The sequence below is a fragment of the Helianthus annuus genome, chromosome 14 (assembly GCF_002127325.2).
Source record: "Helianthus annuus cultivar XRQ/B chromosome 14, HanXRQr2.0-SUNRISE, whole genome shotgun sequence".
In the NCBI taxonomy this organism is placed as follows: Eukaryota; Viridiplantae; Streptophyta; class Magnoliopsida; order Asterales; family Asteraceae; genus Helianthus; species Helianthus annuus.
This window is the reverse complement of record NC_035446.2, coordinates 144447674-144471553: the sequence shown is the minus strand read 5'-3', so window position 1 is coordinate 144471553 and position 23880 is coordinate 144447674. Positions and strand designations below refer to the sequence as shown.

Below are 23880 nucleotides of genomic sequence, written 5' to 3'. Positions count from 1 at the left end.
GATGTGGATTTAGCAGCATCTAAACTCAGGGAACTCGGGCCATCTGAAAACAATCCTTATTTGATTAAGAGGCTTGTATCAGTGACCATGGATAGGCATGACATGGAGAAAGAAAAGCTCTTTATTCTGATGTCATCAGTTCGGCACAAATCAAGCAAGGTTCGGATTTTGTTTATTTTTTAATAGGTAAGAGTAAAAAAGAAAACAAAAATAGAAAAAAGTAATCCTATGATCATAAGTTGTTTAGAAGAGGCGAATGATAGTAATGTGCAGATGCGGATGTAAATCAGTCATCTCTTGCTCTTTCACCTCTTCATTTTGGGAACCGTTTTCTTGTTTTATTCAGGCTTTTACGTATAGCGTCTGTGTTGGGGGGTAGATCTGACTTTTCATGTGTTTTGAATTTTAGTTCGTGGACAAAAAATGGGAACCTTTTTGTTTGTTTAGTTTTTTGTTTGTGTAATACTCTTAGTTGTCATGAGCAGGTTTTTCATGTTTTAATCTGTTTGTTGTATAAAGCCCCTTTTCAGGGTATTCATGTCGGGTTGGCAGGTTAAATTGGTGAACCCGAACAAGAACCATATTATTACTGGTGTCGTAAACACCAACCCTAACCCAAGCACTTTTAAATTTGTGTAACCTGGAAATGACCCGTATAACCCGTTTATCTAATCGTGCCAAATGATTGAAAAGTTGAAAATTATCCCAATTATCTCTGATCTGACACTTCTACTTCTGGTTATTCTGAGTGATATTATTCTCTACTCGGACCGATCACAATTGCGCTGCAGAACATTGGTGCCAGCAACAGCGATGATGCCTTTTTCAGGTACAAGATGCGGAAAATGATTACCAAAATCGAGGGGCGTGGAAATGCCATCAAAACAAATATCGTCAACATGGTAGATGTTGCTAAAGCTTTGGCTAGACCAGCTTCGTATACTACGAAATACTTCGAGTGTGAGCTTGGAGCACAATCAAAATTCGATGAAAAACCGGGGGTGTCGCTTGTGAACGGTTCTCATGACACAGCGAAACTAGCTGGTCTTCTTGAGAATTTTATCAAAAAGTAAGTTCAGTGTTACGGTTGTGGGAACCCGTAGACGGAGATACTGATTACGAAGATGCAGATGGTTCAGTTAAAATGTGCTGCGTGTGGTTTTGTGTCTGATGTGGACATGAGAGACAAGCTGATGTCGTTTATCTTGAAGAATCCACCTGAGCAGAAGAAGAATTCGAAAGACAAGAAGGTGATGAGGCGGGCTGTGAAGGAGCGGTTAAAGGAAGGTGAAGCTGATAAAAGACGTGAAGAAGACGAAAGATAAAACATCGACAAAAAAGAAAGGTAATGCTTCTGATGAGGATCACACTTCGCCAACTCTAATACATATTCAAATTTTTTTTTGGTTTTAATATGTATTTTGTAGTGGTTGTTAAGTTTATATTTGAACTCCTAATGTGTGATGATAGTTATTAGGGGTAGGATTGTACTTTAAGTTCTTGCTGGAATCACAGCTTCTTGGAATCATTATTTGTAGCAGTTCTTGCTGCTATAACTCGCCTGGTAATGTATAAACATTGTCTACTCATATATTGTTAGTGACTAGCAACTTTTCATATATATTTTCTTGTCTACGCTGACATGGATGATGATATTAAAATGGCTAGACATGCTCTTTATGTTCACCAAAAAAAGAGAATCTCCTGCCCTTAGGTTTGCCATCTTAAAGCTTCTGAACTTAGGTATTTTTCATTTTGTCTTTTTTTTTTTTTTTTTTTTTTTTTTTTTTTTGTAAATTTACTATGTAGTCATGTGGCCATATTGATTATTGGTTACGCCATTTAACAAACTTCTCTTATATAAGAAGCCATTTAATTTTTTTATTTGTAATCATTTTTAAAAGTCCAGGATTTAATTGTCAATCTTGTGAATATGATTGGCACATGATTAAGTTAAAGGATATACAATGTTAGGTTCTTGGTAAATGAATGGGTAAATTTTATTGAACGGGTCAAATGCGAAAATCTATTGAACAGTTCAACCGATCCCATTCTTTTTGTCATTTTATACAAAACATGTTAAGAATATTGTAGTGTGCGATTGTGGTGGAGTTGCTGAATCTTAGACTTGATTATTACCCAAGGCACATACTCAAAGTTCATGAGCCCGCCGCAACGCGCGGGTTGCCTACTAGTACTATGTCAGATTAATAATCTTTTAATTCTGTTAGAGTTGCGTTTAGAGAAAGTACAGTTTAGTAATCCACTAATCCCCTTTACTTTTTATTGGACTTGATTCTAGAAACATACTACGTACTAGGGGTGAACACAAAATTCAAATAACTGAACCGTGACTGAAATAATCGATAAAATAGAATCGAAACAAAAACTGATGGTTCGGTTTTTGGATTTTTAATAACCGAAAATTTTGGTTTGGTTTTCGAATAAACATTTTGAATAACCGAAAAAACTGAACCGAACTGATAAGTTACAATCCATATATTTTGATGTTTAAGTGTTTAACCCAATGCTAGTAGAAATTATATATTTTATTCTTGAATATTAAGTATTTATAATAAAAACATTACATGTTTATTTATAATTGAAATGATTTATTTATTACTTACAATAAATAACAAAATTTAATATAAAAATTAAATGATCTTCAAATTATTATAAAAAATAAAAATTTTGAAGAAACATAAAATTAGATTAGAAGATTATATTTATGTAAACAATATTAATTAAAGAGGTTAACTATAATAACTTAAATGTAAACATATAAGAAAGATTTTTTTTATTTTAAATTATACTTTTTATTTTTTGAATGTTACATAATTTTGTTTAAAAAATCAAAATAACAAAAAAAACCGAACCGAACCGACGTAAAACCGAAAACACATTTCGGTTTCGATTTTGATTTTGCCCAAAAACCGAACCGAATCGTGCACACCCCTATTACATATGTGAATCGAGCTTAAGGTGAAAGGGGCACCACCCTAGGGTAGTATCTGAGTCATGTCTAATCCTGCCCTACCATGTTAATTCTACACCCAAGTATCTTATATGAGGCAAAAACATTGGTGGCGCCTACCACAAGCACCCTAGAACCATGGACACCACCCTTTACTCCGCCCCACCAATCACACCCACCTTTTCAAACTTAAAATCTTAAAACATCACAAGCCGTTTGGTGTCATGCAGCAAAGACTACCCAGAGCAACAAGCTACCAAGCCAACCTGCTAGGGTGGCGCCTATGTTACCGCACGACAAGGAATCCACGAGGTTAACCTGCATGGGTGCCCCGCCCCGCCTAACTATTTATATTCATTTTTAATGGTTTCCTAAATATTTTCATTTGTACTTTATTTGACACACGAGGTAGAAAGTGATTATCGTGATAGAACTTAGTGATGGGTGTGATGGTGTGAAATAGCACCGCAACCACTCTCATCACACCAGTGATTGAATTTTTCGTAGTGGCCATCATAGTAGTGGTGAGTTTGATAGTTTTTTTTTTTTTTTTTTTTTTTGTGGTGGTTGGGGGGGGGGGGTTGCAAGTGATTTAATGATTGTGTGATAAAATTGGGTGGAATGAGATGGCAGTTTATGATTAGTTGGTTTGTAAATGATTGAGGGCTGGAATGATGAGTGCCAAGACCACTCTTATGGTAAAGGGTAGTGGGGTGTTAAACAGGTCCATCCTAAACCGAACTCGAAAATTTTACATGAACCCAAACACAAAAATTATGCCAGGCATATGAATCGGACCATTACAGGAGTATTCGTGGGTTAACCCAAACATAACCTGATTAACCCAGTTTTTTTCCCATATTAATACGGAATTATGGATGTAACCCTTGAAAAGAGATGCATCTCTTCAAACCCTCATTCTAGCTTTAGCTGGGTGGTAGAGACTCTTGTCTCTTAGGGAGAAGACCACAGGGCCGGCCCGTTAGTGTAATTGGGCTAGGCGACGGCTTAGGGCCTCCAAAAAAATAGGGCTTCCAAAATTAAAAAAAAAAAATCTATATTTATAAGAAAAGGTATATTATATTTACAGTAATATTTGCTAACAATACAAGTTTAGTTTGGTGGTAAAAATAAGGTTTGTTTTTTGTAGAGGGCTGGGTTCGAATCCCATCTGCTACTCATTTTCAAAATTATTAATCACCTCACTCACTCTTTTAATAAAGGGTTATAAATGATTTTTTTTTATTCACCTCTCTTAATTTAACAAGCTAAAATATTTTGTCCACACAATTTTTAACATGATATGTCCATGTAAAATTTTATTTAAAAAAATCGTTTCTAACTAATAACAATAGTATACTTAAAATGAGTAGCATGTTTTAATTCCTTTCACACATAATGTAAGTTGTTATTTGTTAGGTTAAACTCTTTTGACCAACTTAGATTTGATTTATGTATTAGATTCCAACATTATTTGATTAGGGAAATCATTTAGTTTATATAATGGTTAAGTGCTTTATAAGTTTCTTCCTAATACATTTCATGTCAGATACAAACTGAAATTCCGAGGCTAAAAAAATTAAAAAGGGCCTCGAATTTTTAATTCGCTTTGAGCCACTAAAATTCTAGGAACACCCCCTGGAAAACTAGGGTTCAAATCCTCGCATTGGGTAATACTAAGATTAATTTGGTGTAATCAAACCCTCATGAGTTTAAAGCTGAAGAAATAAACTTCAGGGACCAACTCTGGTAGATTTCATTACACAAGGGACACAACAGACACAGAAACAAAAAACACACACCCTTTCTTCATGAAAATCTGAAAATAACCTTTGGCCTTGCTTCTTGCAGCACCCATTCTTATCTTTCTGCATCTCCTCTCTCATCCTCCTTGTTATGACTTCTGCTACTACATTTCTACCATTCCAATTACTAACCCCTAAATGCATTACCATACCCTCCACATTTGGGTACCTCCCTTTATCTTCTAAACCCTTCAAAATCTCTAAACTTTCATCATGGGTCTCTCAAAAAAACAAGACTTTATCTCCAAAACTGTCCCATTTTGCTCCCCAGACCTCAGATTGGTCCCAACAGGTCACACAAGAAGGTGAACAAGATGAAGAAGAATCATATTCTGAGCCACCTGAAGATGCAAAGATTTTTGTGGGCAACTTGCCTTATGATATTGACAGTGAGAAGCTGGCCCAGCTCTTCAGTTCTGCTGGAGTTGTTGAGATTTCTGAGGTAGGGTTTTCTTTATTTGTTTTGATGTTTTTTTTAAAGATTTTCTTGATTTGGGGGTCACTTGTGTTTGAAGTGGTGGACTGATGACATGTGTGTTTTGTAGGTGATATATAATAGGGATACAGAACAGAGTAGAGGGTTTGGGTTTGTGACAATGAGCACAGTTGAAGAAGCTGAGAAAGCTGTGGAGAAATTCAGTGGCTATGTAAAGTTTATCCTTTTGTCACTCTTGACTAGTTTCTTGTTTGTGTTCAATGTATTTTTCTGTTTGATAATTACACAGTTTAAATTTTAGTACTAGGGAAAAAGAAAAAAAAAGTTAAGAAAACAATATATATTGTAGTGTTTTGAAAGGGTGAATATAGTATTAGTGAAGAACATATACTTAAGTACTGTTTTGATCGATTTGAGATGAAACACGATCGTTTCATAAGTTAATAATATGAGATATGAACTTCCACCTATAGGTATAATTCTATAGAATAAGGATCAAATAAGGATATAAATATTGGTAAGATGACTCCTATAAGTCGGCCGATTCATATAATCCACGCTTTTATAACTCTATTGAAGTGTTAATGTTTTTTGGCATTAAAGTTGACAAATTCTCAATTTGTTTTTGTGCATCTAGATGAACAAAATGAAAATGTGATTTGTCAACCTTTTTCCAATGGACAATGAAAAGTTTAGTTTGCAATGGAGATATATATTAATGAATTTTGTGAAATGGTCAACTTATATGAGTCGAATATCAAATTTTGGTTAATTCTTACGGCTCTGACCAAGATTTAAGTTCTTGCCATGTAACTATGATTACCTATTATAAACTATAAAGTTATGTGTAAATGGGCATGTAAATGATGTTGGGAATGTTTTGAAAACAGGATTTAAGTGGCAGGCTTCTAACTGTAAATAAAGCTGCACCAAGAGGTTCACAACCGGAAAGACGAGTAGTAGCGAATGCTTTTAAAATATATGTGGGTAATCTGGCATGGCAAGTGGATAGTAGTCAACTTGAGCAGGCGTTTAGTGAACATGGGAAGGTGGTTGAAGCAAGGGTTATCTATGATCGTGAAACTGGTCGTTCACGTGGGTTTGGTTTTGTAACAATGGCGAGTGAGACAGAAATGAACGATGCCATTGCCGCTTTAGATGGACAGGTATGCAAACTAGTAATTCAACCATGCGGGTGGGTTTCCTAACAAATCACATGGGTTCAGGTTGAAATAAGTCATTTTTAGTATGGACCGAGTCAGAAAGACCCGCTAAAAACCTTTTGTTCATTTTCTTAGTAACGAATACCTTATATAGGATTACAAAAACAATATTACAAATTTACAATACTAATCTGATTCGTATATATTTTGACTTTTAACGTTGTTTGCATTAAAATAGACTTTGAATGACTTTCAATTCGTTTCACATGTCGACTCGTTTCACCCTTTAGATATATATACCGATTCGAGCCATTTTAAAAGATTTGTAAGTAAACAAGTTGACATTGCACCCCTACGGCTCTGCTATTGTTGAGTCCATGTGAATTTTTTTTTTTTTGTCTATGCAAGCGGTTGTCTTTATTGAATTGGTGATTTGCAATTTTGCATATGTGATGCAGAGTTTGGATGGGAGGGCAATCAAGGTTAATGTTGCAGAGGAACGCCCAAAGCGTAGCTTCTTTTGATTTTGAACGAGGATAATCGGCTTAAAGATTGCAGAGAAGCTGCTTCCTTTTCAATTTTTTGAATCATTGTAGGTTCTTTTAAGTTAATTAGAGTCATTGTTCTTCAATAATAATCTTGTATATTTTTTCAAGTATCATAATTTTTTTGTACTGGTGTTCACATTCTGTGTCCTATTTTATATTCAGTGTTAAATTCAGATAAATATGTTATAAATAAAAAAATAATCTTAAAAGGGAATTTTCGGAAAGCCATGTCAAGACTGTGACTGCGACTCAGGTCCACAAATCATGAAAAACATTTACCAAGACATTCAGTAATTTGTCGTAACTGAATTCTACCGACGCTGATATATAGCTAAACAACCAACACACGACATAATTACAGGAGAGCGTTTAGCAAGAAAAATGTGAGCAACATGTTTCAGATGCACCTAGTGAAATTTGAACTCATTCGCGTCATTTGTATGCAGACCGATTTGAAGTTCAAAAGATCGATGAAAAAAAAAAAAAAACTCAATATAATCATAGTTTCATGGAATAAACATAATTACTTTAGTCAATGATTTGGGTTGACTGAGGACGTTGTACTATCTCAAGCTTTCTGTCCTACTAAGATTGATGAACAAACATGAAAGCAAATAAGAAGATATGCTTCCACTTTCTTTAAAACCCTTAATTAAGTAACATCAAATGTAATCCAGGATAAGAAGCCATCTTTTTCTTTTTCTTGTAATATATTCCAAAACAAAAATAATTAGCAAAGAATCTTACACATCTGAAACATGTTTCAGGTGGGAATCACAGAAAGTTATACCATGCAAAAAAAAAAAAAAAAAAAAAAACTAGTGTAAATAAAAAATTGGAAAACCATTTTTTTCTTGATTTTGTCACTACTCTTGATCTTGTAGTTATGCAAATAACTAACAAAATTATTTATGAGTATATAACATTGCTTCCACCAGTTTTCTATCATAACCTCTTGAAGGCCACCTAACTAGCAGAAAGTGCGATTTACCTGATCTTGTTGGCTAGTAGGATATTGGATGAGTTTTTCGGTAAGAGTTTCTTATTTAAAAAAAAAACATTGTCTAGGAAGATTACATAATATTTTAAAAGAGTACACATGCATATGCACAGGGTACAACTGCCAAATGATAAAGGTGTAAAGATGTTGTAACAAATAGAGTAGAGACCACAAAAGAGATTAATCTTCAAATTCACATTAGGTTTTCTTGACCCTAATTGAAGCAAGGAAGATGATTCAGTTTTGTTTACCACTTTATTCTATTTCTTAATATGTATTTAAAGGCTACCAAGTGCCTAATGAAAACCACAACAAAACAACCCATTCTTAAACCAAAATGGACCAATCACTCTCCAACTACAGCACCAACAAAAACTTACCATCATCTAACCCCGAAAAGCGGCTCTTAACCGCCACCAATCCGTTAACAACCACCAACCCCTTTACTGGGGTGTCCAACTCACCAATGAACCAACTGCAGCAACAACCACTCCAGCAACACCCCCAACACCAACAGCAGCAGCAGCCACTTATGGGCCCTATGACTAACTCAATGGCACAGCAGCAGCCACTTATGGGCCCTATGATTAACCCAGTGGCACAGCAGCTACTGGGTATGTCACCTAACTCAATGTACCAGCAGCAGCAGCCAATGGTTCCCAGGAGCAACTCGCTGCTAAACTCGATGATTAACCCGATGCATACCCCGAGACAACATGAGATGATGGGTCCCATGCATAATCCAATGATGCAGCAACTGAATAAAGGTGAAAGAAACTCGATTTTTAGTGCTTCGGATGACAATGTTATCATGAAGCAAGTACTTGATACTCATCTCCCTGATGGCACTGATGTTGATGTCAAACCACTGGTCCACATTGTGGAGGAAATCCTTAAATATGCCACCATTCATGCTACCGTCGATGTTGATTCTACTTCATCGGTACTACTATTATTATTATTATTAATATTATTTTATATATATATCCTGAATTAACATTTAACAACACTTGTATTCTGTGTACTGATCCGAGTGTTTTGAATTCTTTGTAGGTTGCACATACAGATGTCGGAAAACTGGAGGGAAAATCGCACCAGCTCAGCGCACACCAAACTAATGCACACCAAATCAATGCACAGCAAACCAGTATAGTTCTGATTCAACTGTCGCACATAATCGACAAGCTGGCTTGCGAGGTTTGAACTCAAAAACTAATACATTAATATTAATATTAATATTCTCTTCTTCTTTAGAGACCAACATGTGATTAAAAAATTATCTATATTTAATAATTTATAGATGTCATTCAAGTGCTTAAGTGGCGCGGATGGACACACAACCGCACTTGCATTATTTCACGAGGTGGGAAACTACCACTGGGACGCGAAGCTGGCGTTGATCCTTGCAGCTTTTGCTCTAAACTATGGTGAATTCTGGCTTCTAGCTCAGATTTATTCATCGAATCAACTTGCAAAATCAATGGCTATTCTTAGACAAGTACCAACGATTATGGAGCATTCGGCCCCGTTGAAGCCCAAATTCGATGCACTCAACAAACTCATTCACTCAGTCCTCGAGTTAACTCGGTGCATTATGCAATTTAAGGAGCTGCCACCTATGTATGTCTCTACTGAGGTTCCAGCCATGGCTAGAGCGTTACAGGCAGTTCCTGCTGCAGTTTACTGGAACGTTAGAGGGATTATCGCTTGTGCTGCACAGATCACTAGCCTCAGCAGCATGGGACATGAGTAAATGAAACTTTCATATTGTGTTATGAAAATGTATATTAAATAAAAAAGATGGTGAATAACATCGTAACATGGTTTAATGATTTCAGGTACGGGATATCAGCCTCTGAGATGCAGTCATGGGAATTATCCACCTTAGTCCTTAAGATCAACCACTTACATGAGTTTCTCAAGAAGCAATTGGAGGAATGCCACCGTGTTATAGGTATTATTTTAACGCCTTGTGCTTGTATCACACCTAGGGGTGCAAACGGGCCGAGCGGCTCACAAGCAGCTCGAGAAAAAGCTCGAAACGAGCCGAGCCTTACTGAGCCTAAAATAAAGCTCGTTTATATATCAAGCCCATGCTTGAGCCTGGCATGTCAAGCTCGTTAGGCTCGTTGAGCCTTATCGAGCCTTAGTGTAACATTAGTTTGTATTAATATTTAATAGCATTTACCCCTTATTTAAAGTTTTCTAGTAAACGAGCCAAGCCAAGCTTATTTAAACTTGTTTACGAGCCGAGCCCGAATCTAAAGATAAGCATGTTTAGTAAACGAGCCCGAGCTTCACTTATCGAGCTTGCGAGCCTAAACAAGTCTCTTATTTATATTAATTTTTATTTAATATATTAATTAATAGATGATAAACGAGCCGAGCCTGAGCCGAGCTTTGAAAACAAAGCTCGAGCCAAGCTTGAGCTCTCCTAAGTTAATCGAGCTCGAGCTCGGGCTTGGCTCGGTTCGTTTGAACCCATACCCGACAGTCATGACCCAATTTGACCCGAACCCGACCTGCATGTTTTGCCAGGCTTACATTGTAACAAAACATAAAATGGATATAACTTGTTTGGTTGATGCAGGAGACAGGAAGGAGTTGGAGTTCAGAAACTCTTTCAATCAGCTATTTGAAACAATCCATATAGACAACATGAAAATCCTCAAAATCTTGCTTAATTCAAGGGATGACCCACTGCCACTTTTCGATGGGGCTACTAAAAAAAGGGTTTGAACAATTATTCATATTTTGTTATTTACATATATCAATCTATAAACTAATACATCTTTTTACCTTACATATTAACAGGTAGGCTTAGAAGTTCTAAGGAAAAGGAATGTGTTGCTGCTAATATCCGGGCTGGACATGTCACGTGATGAACTGTCGATTCTTGAGCAGATTTATAGCGAGTCTCGTGTTCAAGGGTCCAGGATCGATTCTTTGTATGACGTGGTGTGGGTCCCTATTGTGGACCCCTATGTTGAGTACACTGAAGCTATGCACATGCAATTTGAGGAGATGAGGAATAATATGCCATGGTACTCAGTGTACCACCCTTCAAATATCGACAGGGCGGTGAAGAAGTCCATTGGTGACAGGTGGCACTTTAGGAGCAGGCCTATCCTTGTCGTGTTGGACCCACAAGGAAGAGAGTTGAGCCCGAATGCATTGCACATGATGTGGATTTGGGGAAGCACCGCCTTCCCGTTCACCACTGCTAGAGAGGAAGCTTTGTGGAGGGAAGAAACGTGGAGGCTAGAGTTGCTAGTCAGTGGCATGGACCCGACCATACTCGATTGGGTCAGTCAGCATTTACCATTCTAGCTTATCAGTTATAGAATTTATTTCATGTATATTTTATAAAATAATTGGATTACCGTTTAGGTAAGAGATAACAAATACATCTTCTTGTATGGCGGGGACGACCTTGAGTGGATTCGCAAATTCACAAGAAGTGCACGGGCCATGGCTTCGGCTGCAGGCATCCCACTAGAGATGGCATACGTTGGAAAGAGCAAGAAAAGAGAAAACGTACGAAAGGCGATCGCCACCATTAACGTGGAAAAGCTAAGTTACTGCTGGCAAGACACCACCCTGATCTGGTTCTTCTGGACCCGATTAGAGAGCATGTTGTATTCCAAGATCCAACTCAAACGGGCTGACGATCAAGACCCGATAATGCTGCAGATCAAGAAGCTACTCAGTTACGACAAGAACGGATCATGGGCTTTGCTTTGCCAAGGATCAACGATTCTGACGAATGGTCACGGCACCACCATGTTGCAAACCCCTGCTGACTATGACCTATGGAAAGAACACATCAGTACTAGGGGTTTCAATTTGTCGTTTAAAGAGTACCATGATAAGCTTCATGTTGCAGCAAATAACTGCTGCCGCTTTGAGTTTCCCCATGCAGCAGGTAGAATTCCCGAAGGCATGCGCTGCCCTGAGTGCCATCGGATGATGGAGAAACACATTGCTTTTATCTGTTGCCATGACCAAACCGGCCTTCTTGAACCCTACTGATCGAGTAATATCAACCCGCAGCCTATGATGCTAGTACTATTTATTACTAAGTGAATAAACAGCAGCATGTGATTGTTTCTGTTATGCTGCTGTATGAGTGTGTGAAGAGTGTAATTGTGTTTACCTGAGTGTAATATGGTGGGTCTATACTTCTGTATGAGTTGGATGGATCTCCTTTTGATTGATGTAATAAAATATTTATGAATTTTAATAATAAACCTTATTTCCATTGAGGTAACTAACGATTTTAGCATATCACATTTATTATCTCCATTCATACATGTACAAAGAGGATCAACAAAAGTATTGACCTTGAGGATTTGACATTAAACAAAATTGGTATCCTTTCATAACAAGTCTCATCAAATATATTGAACTCGACAACAATGTGGGTTGAAAGCATTGTCATGATGATTTGAGTTAAGTTAACTCAATAAATAAAAATAGAACACCAAGTGCTGCAGTTAATACCTAAATTGTAACTTTTTTTATGTTTTATGAATATGATCAAACAAAAATTGATTTGGAAATCAAAGATTCAGAAAACAGAAATAGAGAGAAGATACTACTAGCCTGGAGAACAGGAATGGATTTGAACTTTTAAAATTTCACAAATACCACGGCACAATATTTCACATTTCGATTCATTTACCAAGGTTTTTTTTTTCTTTTAGAGCATCCGTAGTGGGGCGTTTTTTTTTTAAAAAATTCAAAAAAACGCCCGAAAACACCCAAAGCACCATTACACTAGGCGTTATTTTTAAAAAAAATTTCAGAAATTTGCTTTTGGCGTGATGAGGAAAACGCTGCAATATCCATTTGCTTTTGGCGTGATTCTTGCATTGGCCAATGGGAGAAGAAGGTCAGGCCACATGGTGGGGTCTTGCATTATCCATTTGCTTTTTTTTTTAAATTCTTTTCTCTATAAAAAATAATAATTATTTATTGATTGCATGGGGGTTATTGGAATAATGCCCCACTACGCCATTTTTGCTATAATGCCCAACGCTGACTAGGATGCCACGTGTCGGATAATGCCCCATGGTGGGGGCATTATTTTTGTTCACCACTACACATGGTCTTAGCGGCGACTTTCTTGTGTTTGGCAATCGCACCCCCCAAATTGGAGAGCCCCGTTGCTCTACTCCGCCAGACTATATTGTCTTAACCGGGCCCACGCTATCTTCAAAGTTTGGCTTGGGCGTTTCCCCGGGAAACCATACCGTCGGCTGCCACTTGACAGTCGTTGTGCCACCACAAGAGCAGAACTCTCTGGCGTAACATATGGTGGGACGAAAACCCGGGTGGGCTCATGATTTGAACCGGCAACCTTGCACAAGGCCTAGCTCAAATTCTTCATATTCTTAATCCACCAAAAGTGGCACTAGCTCAAATCCTTCATTGCCACTCGACCTACCTTCCTATTTGGCTATTTATGACCGGTCTGCCACAACTTGTTAACCACCTGTTTATCGGTTTGACTTGTTTAGATAAAAATGTGAAATGAGTTGTGTTTAAGTTAGGTAATGCAAGTGTGTTACGATTAAAGTTAACGGTTTTTACACAAACATATATATGAGACATGTTCGAATTCAATAATTAAAAACGGCAAATCGAAACATGCGTATTGTCAACTTCTGATTAGGCTTGCAAACGGACCAAACGTTTAGTGACTCGCACAACATGAAGTTCGTTTATGTTCGTTATTTAGTAAACGAACAAAAAAATGTTCATCTAACTGAAAGAAGGAACATGAACACATATATCTTTTATTCATTTATGTTTATGTAGGCTTCCCTTAATCGTTTATACTCGTTCATTTACGTCCATTTAAGTTTGTTCGTTTATATATTCATTCAATCTATTTAGCCGTTTAAGCCTATCAATCCATCACCTTATCAATAAGATCTCAGCCTATTCTTTAGCCTTTAGTCTTCACGCCCATTCTTGATACTTATAAGTTATAACTGGTAATAACATTCAGAAATCATCGCTAATTGAATACTTAGGTTTAATTTTTTGTCCAAAATGACTGCCGATATCTTATTTGTTTGTATTCGTCCATTATGTTCACTTGTATTCGTTTAAAATATTAATGAATGAACCTGAATAAGAAAATCCTTTAGTTCATTGTCTGTGTTTGTTCTGTTCTTTTACAAAATATTCGTTCGTTTAATTGTTCATGTTTGTTCGAGTATCTATGTCACACCCCTATTTTCCACGTGTCACCGGTGGGCCCGGTAGGGAGTATCGTGACGTAATTGATATCATCATAGTCAAACAACACAACATATAAATGCACAGCGGAAGCAAAAGAGATAGATTCATTTCAACTGAATAAATTGTAATGTTTAAGTATCACAAAACAGTCGAAACGGATCCACAGGCGGATCAAATAAAAAGGAAAACTGTTCAACAGACTTTGACATCTAAAGCTTGCGAGACTTGAGTAATGATGCCTGGAGTAGCCAGCCTATTTCGTTTAGTACCTGCACTTAGCTTTTTTGGAAAATACGTCAGTTTGCACTGGTAAATACAACTTAACTGACTCATTTTGAAAAGAGTTTGAAAATTTATTTGAATGCACTTCGGCAAAAATATTTTATAACTTGGGACAATTATTCAAAATAATCTTGTATACAGTTTTACTCATTTGTCGTCCATTAGGGCCGGTTTGTAAGGCCGGACTTAAGTTAACTGACACGCCACAGGTATAATGCCCACAAGGTCGACACCTTATAGTGGGATACCAGTTTTTACATAATGCATCTGTCAGGTATACGCCTACACCCCGTGCCTAGGTCGTGGCCATTTCTTTGAATGATGCCAAGAATATCCGGGACATGGTCATTTAACCCCCAAGGGCCATACACGAAATAATACATATCAAACAGGTTATGTAAATACATCAATCACAATACGATTTAAATGACTACATACACCCGACCAAGCGGTACTTTTATAGTATCGTATCCCAAGCCCGTATAGGGAAAATAAGTTAAGGGTATTTACCTGAGCAAAGTATAAATCAAATACAGAAGGCTCAAAATACTTTATTTATCATATTAGATTAGTAGAAAAAGGTTTGGGGTCAAAAGGATTTGTAAAACTCATTTTATAGCCCAAAAGGGCAAAACCGGCAATTACCGAATTAAGCTTAGAACTCTATGTTATGCTCAGCCTAAAAATAAATAAAAATCTTCAAAAATCCCAAAATATTATATTACATCAGTGGGTAATAAGTTAGGTATCAAAAATTAGGTTTAGATAGGCTATATGCTAATTATTCGGTTTAATTACTAAAAAACTTTCTAATTACGCTAACGAGCATAACTCCTAATCTAGACCTCAAACTGATGTCAAATTTTAGGGACAAGTCTACAAATCAGTAGTGAAGGTTTCTATTCTTTCACTTTATCAAAAATCACATTTTAAGATGATAAGGGCATAATAGTCAACATTTAAGCATTTAACGGAATCATGCATATGAATCGGATAACTAATGAACCAAGTTGTATAATCTTAGAGGGTTATACTTATAGGTAACTTGGTCCTAATAAAGTTCTAAGGCATTCCTAAATCATGCTCAAACGGGTCAGAACTGAAAGTCAAAGCATAAGTCAAACTATGCGACTTTCGGTCCCGAACCGAGCCTAAACTAAAAATTGTCGAGTTGAAAATGTTTAGACATGTTCTTACATTAATTACCAAGTTATATTAATGTCAAAACAGGTTGCACAGCTTCTACATTGCTAATTATGCATTTATTCGAAAATGAGCTTTCTGTTGACTTTTTATAATCAAGTTTGACTCGACAATTGACCTAATTAGAGTGAGAATCAGAGGGTGACCTTTTAAGGGTTTAATGCCCACATAATTACCAACTCATAGGTACCTTCAAAATGAAATTTGAATGGAGCAATTAAGATTAATGACGAAGTCAAACCTTAATTACGACGGTTTGACTAAATGCTAATAAACTATGCAAAACTGAATTAAGGAAGGTTAAGGACACGTACAAAGGTCCTAAGCACGACTAATGATCACTAGGAAGAGGTCTTGAGCTCCAGGAATCTCCAAAATTTGGGTTATGAAGGTTTCCAAGTGCAAGTCCAAGTGTTGCAACTTAGAACTCCTTATATAGCACTTTAGATGCAACAAGATCATTCCACAATAGTCTATAGATGTTCCTTGATCATTTACAAGTGTCCCTAAGCTTGAAAACCCATCAAACAAGCCCCTAGAATAGAATACAAGGCTTCTAAGTCGTTTTAACCTGCTGAACTTGCAGGTGTACATGATTTCTGCCCAGCTAAGGTCCTTGCGTAGCGCTACGACAAAAGGGGGAGTTGCTCGCGCTACGCTAGCAAGTAGGTAACCAGCCAAACAAGTTTCAGCTAATTACATTTCAGCCCCTGGTCCTTCCAAACATGGTTTTAACTTTGTTTATTGCATTTTCAACCCTCTAACTTTACTTTTAAGGGCTCCAAGGCATAACCAAACACCGTTAAGTCCTCGGTTAACTTTGTGATCACCCGTAAGGCCTTAAATTTCAACGTTGACGCTTTTGACCCCTCGTATACGAATATTGTCATAACTTTCTCATACTTTATCAAACCTTGTGAAATTTTTATCACTTATTCTCGTGAGCATAATTAATCATTACAAAGCTTCGGGTTCGCTAAAAAGGTCACTCAGAGGTATACTTTAAACATGTTGACACATTTAACCCCTGTAGTTTGTAATTTCTCACTTTCTTCCACAATTAGCTTCGTATGATCCATGAATTATTCGTTTAAGGGTATAAACGTCGTGTAGGGTTATATAAGGGTACGTTTATTCATTTATGACATTTTGAATCCTTTTACACACGTAGATCCCTTGTTTGTCAACTTCAGTCCCTCTAAATCAGTTCTTTACACGTTTTAAGACTCATGACACGTGTCCATACGTTATTGGACGTGATTTTACGAGGTGTTACAATCTATCTATATGTGCTCGTTCATTCTGTTAATTTGCATTTGTTTAGAATGTTAATGAAACAACATAAACGAACACGGACAAGAAAAACCGGTTACTTAGGCTAGAGGGTGTGGGTTGGCGCCACCCCTCCAAATGGAGGCTTTTGATTGGTGGTCAACCCTGCCAACACAAACCCACCCTTAGCGCTCGTTAAGCCACACACAAACCCGCCTTTGGCGTCCCCTAGGTGATATGCCAAGCGTGAACAAGCTGACGTGGAAGGGGACGCCATCCCACACTAGCCGGCCATATCTATTCGTAGGGGTTGGTTCCGGTACAAACCATATTTATCCTACAACCCGTAAGAACATATCCTAGCACTTAAAGAAAGTTAAATTAGCACATACTAAAATAATGCATACATAAAAGTAGCACTTTTGAATAATATTAGCACATGAAAATTAATCAAAATAATTGATTTTAGCACATATTTGAAATGATATCAACACTTTTTTTTATCAGCACATTGAAAACAAAAGGAAGATCCAAATAAATAATTAATTGTTGTTAGCATAATTATAAGAAATTAAAGATAATTGATATTATTTAGGTTATCATTTTACCATTTATCTATAATTAGTTGGATGTCACATAACATTTTTTAAATGGTTTTTACAATTTGTATACAAAATGTGGTTTGTACTTGATCTTACTCCCATTCGTATACAAAATATTATTTTTAACTTTTTTTCCCTTCTTATGTACCAAATTTAAAACTCGCTAAAACCCTAAGCAGCAAATAACAATACCAGGTACCACAGATCCATTCTTATGTTTTCATTTTCTACCTCTCATCAATGGCTTCCTTTCTCCAAAGGCTCGTCAGAAAGCAATCACTGACCAAAACCCTAATCACAGATCTCAACAAACGAATTCTCTCCTCACCCACCCACTTATCCCATCCCAAACCCGACCCCATCCCCTTCTTCAACAACCTACCCATAACAACTGATTCTCCAACTGTTTACCCCAGTTTCTCATTTGGGACTTTTCTGAACCCAATTTCTTATCAATCTGTTGTACCAGAAGAAGAAGAAGACATTGTTGATGAAGCAGGGATTTGGGCTGACAGTGTGAAGAAGAAGAGGAAGAAGAAGATGAACAAGCACAAGTTGAAGAAGCTCAGAAAGCGTCTCAGGAGGAAAACTTAGTTTTTTTTTTCTAAATTATTTCTGTCTGGTGAGGGTTTCTTTTACAGGATCTACTTTTGGTCTTCAACTCTTCATTGCTAGAATTCAACGAGTTTAATAATTTGTTTGATTTCAATTTTCAACTGACCCTTTGTCTAGAACCCTTAGGTTGTGTTGTGAGTTCAAACATCAGTGTCAAACTATTAATAGCCAAACTATGAATTGATCTCATGGGGTCTTCTTTGGGAATTAAAAAGAAACTTCCTTTATGTGCCTATTTTAGTTCATGTAATGTTCTTGTTTGATTAAGGATTAAGTTTTGGGGTCAAATTTAGTGTTCATTGCTTGAATTGGAAGGGCTCATTGGTTTGAATTGGTGGCTTTTTGTTCTGATTTTTGGAGTTTTTAGTGGTGTTTTGATATGATTTGATATTATTTGATAAATTTTTCTTTGCCTGATGCCTGTCGTTTCTTGTTGTGTACCTTATTGATCTTAGGACTCTTGTTCAAACATAGTTATCACCAGGGGACTAGCGGTCGCTGCAGCGAATAGGTCGAAGGTCGCCACATGGTACGTAGCAATAAATAGCGGGATTTTAGTTATTTTTTTAAATATAAATAGCGATTAATTATAGCTATAAGATAGTTGGATTTTAGGTTTTTGTTAAATATACACGTAAAATAGCGTATATACCAGTGTGTTTTGATATAATATACATATAATAAAATTTGATTCTTTTTCTAGTGTATCGCTATTTATAAAATAGCGCCCGCTATCTATTGCTACTTGCTATGTAGCATATAAGTACCTTATCGCTATTCGCCATTAACAACTATGGTTCAGAAAAAAAAACACAAAATCTTTCTTCATGTGTATTTCAAACCACGTTTGAAGGCGAGTTTGTATATATCATCATCATCATCATCATCATCATCATCATACTCAGTAAATCACTAAATCCCACCAATAGCAAAGCTAAGGTAGGGTCTGAGGAGGGTAAGATGTAGACAACCTTACCTCTACCCCATAGGAATAGAGAGGCTGCTTCCAATGAGACCCTTGGCTCGATAGTAGTTTTGCATCAAGCCTTGGACATAAGGCACATAACACTTGGCGAATTAGTGCATGTAACCCCTTGTCTTTTGGCTATCAACGCCACCACATGATGCATGATTAACCGTCCACCGCTTTTAACATTATTTTCACGAAATTAGTAAAAATAACTTTAATATTAGTGCAATTTCACTTTTGCCCCCTGAGAACCCACACATATATACATTATATGCGCACACCTCAACCGGGGCGTATATATGTAGATGATAACTCAAATGATATAGTTGTTAGATAATGTTGTCCGACATGATTTTAGAGGTATATGTTATGCTTCTTGTTTTCATAGGATATAGATTAACAATAAGATATGGAATCAAAGACGCAGAACCATGCCGGACAACTTGATCTAGCAACTATATCAACCGTATTATCATCTACATAAATACGAACTTATTTTGTAGTGTACATGAAGAAATATATTTGTTTTTTTTTTTTTTTATCTTAATAGGAGTCCTAAGATCAATAAGGTACAACTTGAAATGAAGGTCATCAAACACAGATAAATATGTCAAATCAGATCATATGAAACCGAAAACAGTAGGCTGGTTTGCGATTTGTATGATTCGGTTTAAAGGTCCTGCAACTGTTTGGAACTGGAACCGGCCATGTAAACCATTCAGTCGTTATATATATTTATTTTTCATTTTTGGAATGTGCAGTTAGTTTTTTTAATCAATTTTAGTCTCGTGAGAATTTTCTTTTGCAGGACCTAATTTTTGTGTTCATTGCTTGAATCAAATGGGTTATATAGTTTATTTGATTACAAGTGACCGTTTGTTATCTCTAGAACCCTTAGGTTGTGAGTTTAAACATCAATATCTAAGTCCCCTGTTCTATCTAATAGTCAAACTATAAATCTTTATGTGCCTGTTTCAGTTCGTGTAAAGTTCTTGTGTGATTTTAGTTCACATAAAGATTAAGTTTTATTGCTTGAATTGGAAGGGCTTAATGGTTTAAATTGGTGCCTTTTTTGTTCTGTTTTTTGGAGTTCTTAGGAGTGTTTTGATATGATATGATATGATTTGACGTATTTATCTTTGCTTGAAGGCTAGTTCGTATATATGTAGATATGATAAGACGGTTGATATAGTTGCTAGATCAAGTTGTCTGGCATGGTTTTAGAGGTATATGTTCTGCGTCTTTGATTTCATATCTTCTTGTTAGCCTATAAAAAGAAAGAGAGAGTTTCGTTTTCATAAGATATAGATTAACAAGAAGATATGAAATCAAAGACGCATAACACATGCCTCTGAAACCATGCCGGACAACGTGATACGAACTCGCCTTCAAACTTATTTTGTAGAGTACATGTAGAAAGATTTTTGTTTTATTTTCTTTCTGAACAAGAGTCCTAATCATTAAGGTACAACTAGAAATGTGGATCAAGCAAAGATAAATATGTCAAATCATATCATATGAAACCGAGACAAGTAGCCTGGTTTGCGATTTATACGATTCGGTTTTGACGGTTTTAAAAGGTCTGGCAACCGTTTAGAACCTGGAACCGGCCATGTTAACGGTTCAATATATATTTTTTTAATTTTTTAAATATACAGTTATTATTTATATGTATTATATTCATGAACAGTAAAAAAATTGTGTTCTTAGCGATTCAACCCAAAAGTTTAGCAACCGCCACCTTTAGGTCAAAGAATAGTTGGTTGTTGGTCTTTTGTGGTATCTTAGGGTGTAAGGGGTGCTCACCTAAGAGGTGAGTCCCCTCTCTTACGCCAAACCAATACTCGTGTGCCATGTCAACTCCCCTCTTAAACTCCCCTAACACCCTAAATTGATGGCGGCACTCCCCTTTTAGATGACTTGGTTTTTTATTAAAAAAAAAAAAAGCAAGAAAATCTCTCATTGGTCCACTCATCCTCTCTCCTCCCTCTCTCCTCCCCCTCTCTTCGGTGAATCCCCACCCATTTCACTCCCCTAAACCACTCACCTAAGGGATGGCGGCGGTGTTCCCCTTAGGTGAATGTGGTCACCGAATGCACTCACCGAATACACCCCGTGCACCCTTATATGCCCTAAGAAGGTTCATCCATTGAAAACTCGTGGTTTATTTACTATATTGAGAGTAGTTTGAATTGGTTAATAAGAACCTTAAAAGAATTCCATTATTCTCTCCCTAATTTGTATCTACACCTCACACATATTTCTCCTCATCTCACTATACAAAAAAGTTTCAATCATTTTTCGTCCACATTACATCATTTCAATAAGCATTGTTTCTCAATGCAATTTTCCACAATTTAAATAAAACTTTCTTATTTCAAATCAAATAATCCAACTTTTGTGCATTATGGGTCGCCAATTGCTCATTCTCGTTCTAGTTTCCATTGCCGTTATCAGTGCTGTCACGGCTTCCCTTGCACCAGCAGACTCCCCCAAAGCGTCACCACCAAAGGCTTCTGATGAGGGCGCAACACCATCGCCAGCCGCAGGCCCTTCATCTGACTCCCCGTCTTCATTAGAGGATTCCTCACCCGCCTCTTCCCCATCCCCATCATCCTCAAACGATGACGTTTCATCCCCTAGTCCATCTGCTGATGACTCAGCTGCTGCACCGATATCTTCTGATGCACCAGAATCCTCTGATGCACCGATATCTTCTGATGCACCAGAATCCTCCGAAGCACCAGAATCCTCTGACGCACCAGAATCTTCTATTGCACCGGTATCCTCTGACGCACCAGAATCCTCTATTGCACCGGCATCCTCTGACGCACCAGAATCCTCTATTGCACCGATATCTTCTGACGCACCAGAATCCTCTATTGCACCGGTATCCTCTGACGCACCAGAATCCGCTGCTAATGCGCCTAGTTCTGATGCTGCGCCGAGTTCTGATGCTGATGACGATGATGATGATGATGATGCACCAGCGTCTAAAAAGTCTAAAGAATCTGAAGAAGATGAAGTTGGAGGGTTGAAGGCTGCCGAGATGTTGAAGGCCGCTATCGACTCCGGTGTTGCTGCTATTGCAGGTTTGATTCTCTTCAAGATTATGAATGTCATAGATGGTAGAACGATTTATGATTTTACATTTTTATTAGGACGGAAACACATATATTATCTACTTAAAAACCCAATGTTGGTGTGCTCTTTTATATATTCCACCTTTTCTGCTTATGCATTACACTATTTGTTACAAGTCTTTTTGATTTTATGCCATGAGATGGTTAACGCCAATGAAAGGAAATGGGCATCTTTGATATACAAGCATGGATACAATCATCAAATAAATACTTGTAAATAAACTTAAGATATGCTGTTTCACCTTATGTATTGTTTTTACTTGGTATTTCGTGCATTTTAGGGCCTATTTTAAGACCATCCGGTGTGGAGGCGTGGGGGAGGGGGTTGAACCCCTTCCATGCCTCCAACACCACCTTGTATGGTGGTGTGGAGACGGTGTGGGGCAAGGGACTTGAAGAAGAGGCTGGGCGTGGGGGTGGAGATGAAGGTGATATGAATGGTGGTGATTGGTTGTTGTAGAGAGAGAAAGAGACAGTGATTGGATGTTATTTGTTTGAATGTGGTTGTTGTTTGTGTTAATATTATATATATATATATATATATATATATATATATATATATATATAGAGAGAGAGAGAGAGAGAGAGAGAGTTCAAGTCCCCTTCACCACGCCCCACCACCTCATGGTTTTTGTGGTAGACACGTGGCGCTCCCTCACACCGTGTAGTCTAAGATTGTATGTAGAACATTGATAATAGTAATGATTAAAGGATTTTGGCCAATGTGTTGGATAAAATGTGTAGTTTAGTAGTAAAATAATGTTATTAATTATTACGAGTAATTGAATAAATTTATTAAAAAAATACTTTAAAAAACTTACCGTTTAATGTTAAAGCTAAATAATGAATTGTGTTTTAAATTGAGCTGACTAAATGCATAGGTCTTATAATTCACTAAATTTCTAAATAATAATTTAGGTTATATGAAACTCGAACTCACATCATTTAGGGAGCACATCTCGTGTAGGGTTGTTTAAGCGGTCGTGTTCGTGGGTCGAACCCAACATGAAAACAAAAGTTGTGTCACACACATGAACACACACATGATATATGTATTCAAAAAATGAAATGAACACAACCCTTTCAATGGGTTAACTGTGAAGCCGCTAGGTTGACTCGAACACGATCCTTTTAGCTACACGTGTTCACGTATTCGACTCAGAACTAACTCAAACTCATTTAGACTAAATGCAAACATATGAATTTCATGTTAGACTCGTATCGTGTCAAAAATTCATATTCTCATGACAATAGTCTTACATGACCCTGTTACGTTTGTTTGTGTTGTTAATATATTATATTAGTTTGTTTCATTTAATAAATTTTGGATATTGAATAGAAAATAACTTATTTTTGTTTATTTTGCAGGTCGGAAGGGGTAGAATATTAAAGTGACTGTTTCTTCTATCCACCCATGCATGATTGACGGCCAATAGCTAGATCTACTTCACCACCGTTTTCTATTTAGAGGAAAAACACAAAATTTAGATCGAGAAAGATTAACTAAAACAAATATCCAAAAAGCAATTTCTAAAGACTATTTAGTATTTAAACCGTTTACTTATAAATCGATTATAAGTAAGTATTTTTTATATAAATTTTAACATTTGGATCG

At 36.9% G+C, this 23880-nt stretch overlaps 3 protein-coding genes and 1 pseudogene across 3 annotated transcripts; all 4 read left to right on the top strand.

Moving 5' to 3' along the window:
- The first annotated feature begins 752 nt into the window (after positions 1 to 752).
- LOC110907520 lies at positions 753 to 1621 on the top strand (annotated as a pseudogene).
- A 3175-nt stretch (positions 1622 to 4796) lies between these two features.
- LOC110904124 (28 kDa ribonucleoprotein, chloroplastic) lies at positions 4797 to 7081 on the top strand. The gene is made up of 4 exons (XM_022149945.2): positions 4797 to 5221; positions 5325 to 5426; positions 6106 to 6381; positions 6837 to 7081. The coding sequence occupies exons 1-4, from the start codon at positions 4871 to 4873 to the stop codon at positions 6900 to 6902; spliced, it is 795 nt and encodes a 264-aa protein (XP_022005637.1). The 5' UTR covers positions 4797 to 4870; the 3' UTR covers positions 6903 to 7081.
- A 1086-nt stretch (positions 7082 to 8167) lies between these two features.
- On the top strand, positions 8168 to 12196 carry LOC110904123 (protein SIEVE ELEMENT OCCLUSION B). Its single transcript, XM_022149944.2, has 7 exons — positions 8168 to 8869; positions 8980 to 9123; positions 9227 to 9675; positions 9765 to 9880; positions 10517 to 10659; positions 10741 to 11232; positions 11317 to 12196. Exons 1-7 carry the CDS (start codon positions 8264 to 8266, stop codon positions 11956 to 11958), a joined length of 2592 nt encoding a protein of 863 aa, XP_022005636.1. The 5' UTR covers positions 8168 to 8263; the 3' UTR covers positions 11959 to 12196.
- Positions 12197 to 19128: 6932 nt separating this feature from the next.
- On the top strand, positions 19129 to 23880 carry LOC110904122 (flocculation protein FLO11). Its single transcript, XM_022149943.2, has 2 exons — positions 19129 to 22214; positions 23634 to 23880. The coding sequence occupies exons 1-2, from the start codon at positions 21530 to 21532 to the stop codon at positions 23645 to 23647; spliced, it is 699 nt and encodes a 232-aa protein (XP_022005635.1). The 5' UTR covers positions 19129 to 21529; the 3' UTR covers positions 23648 to 23880.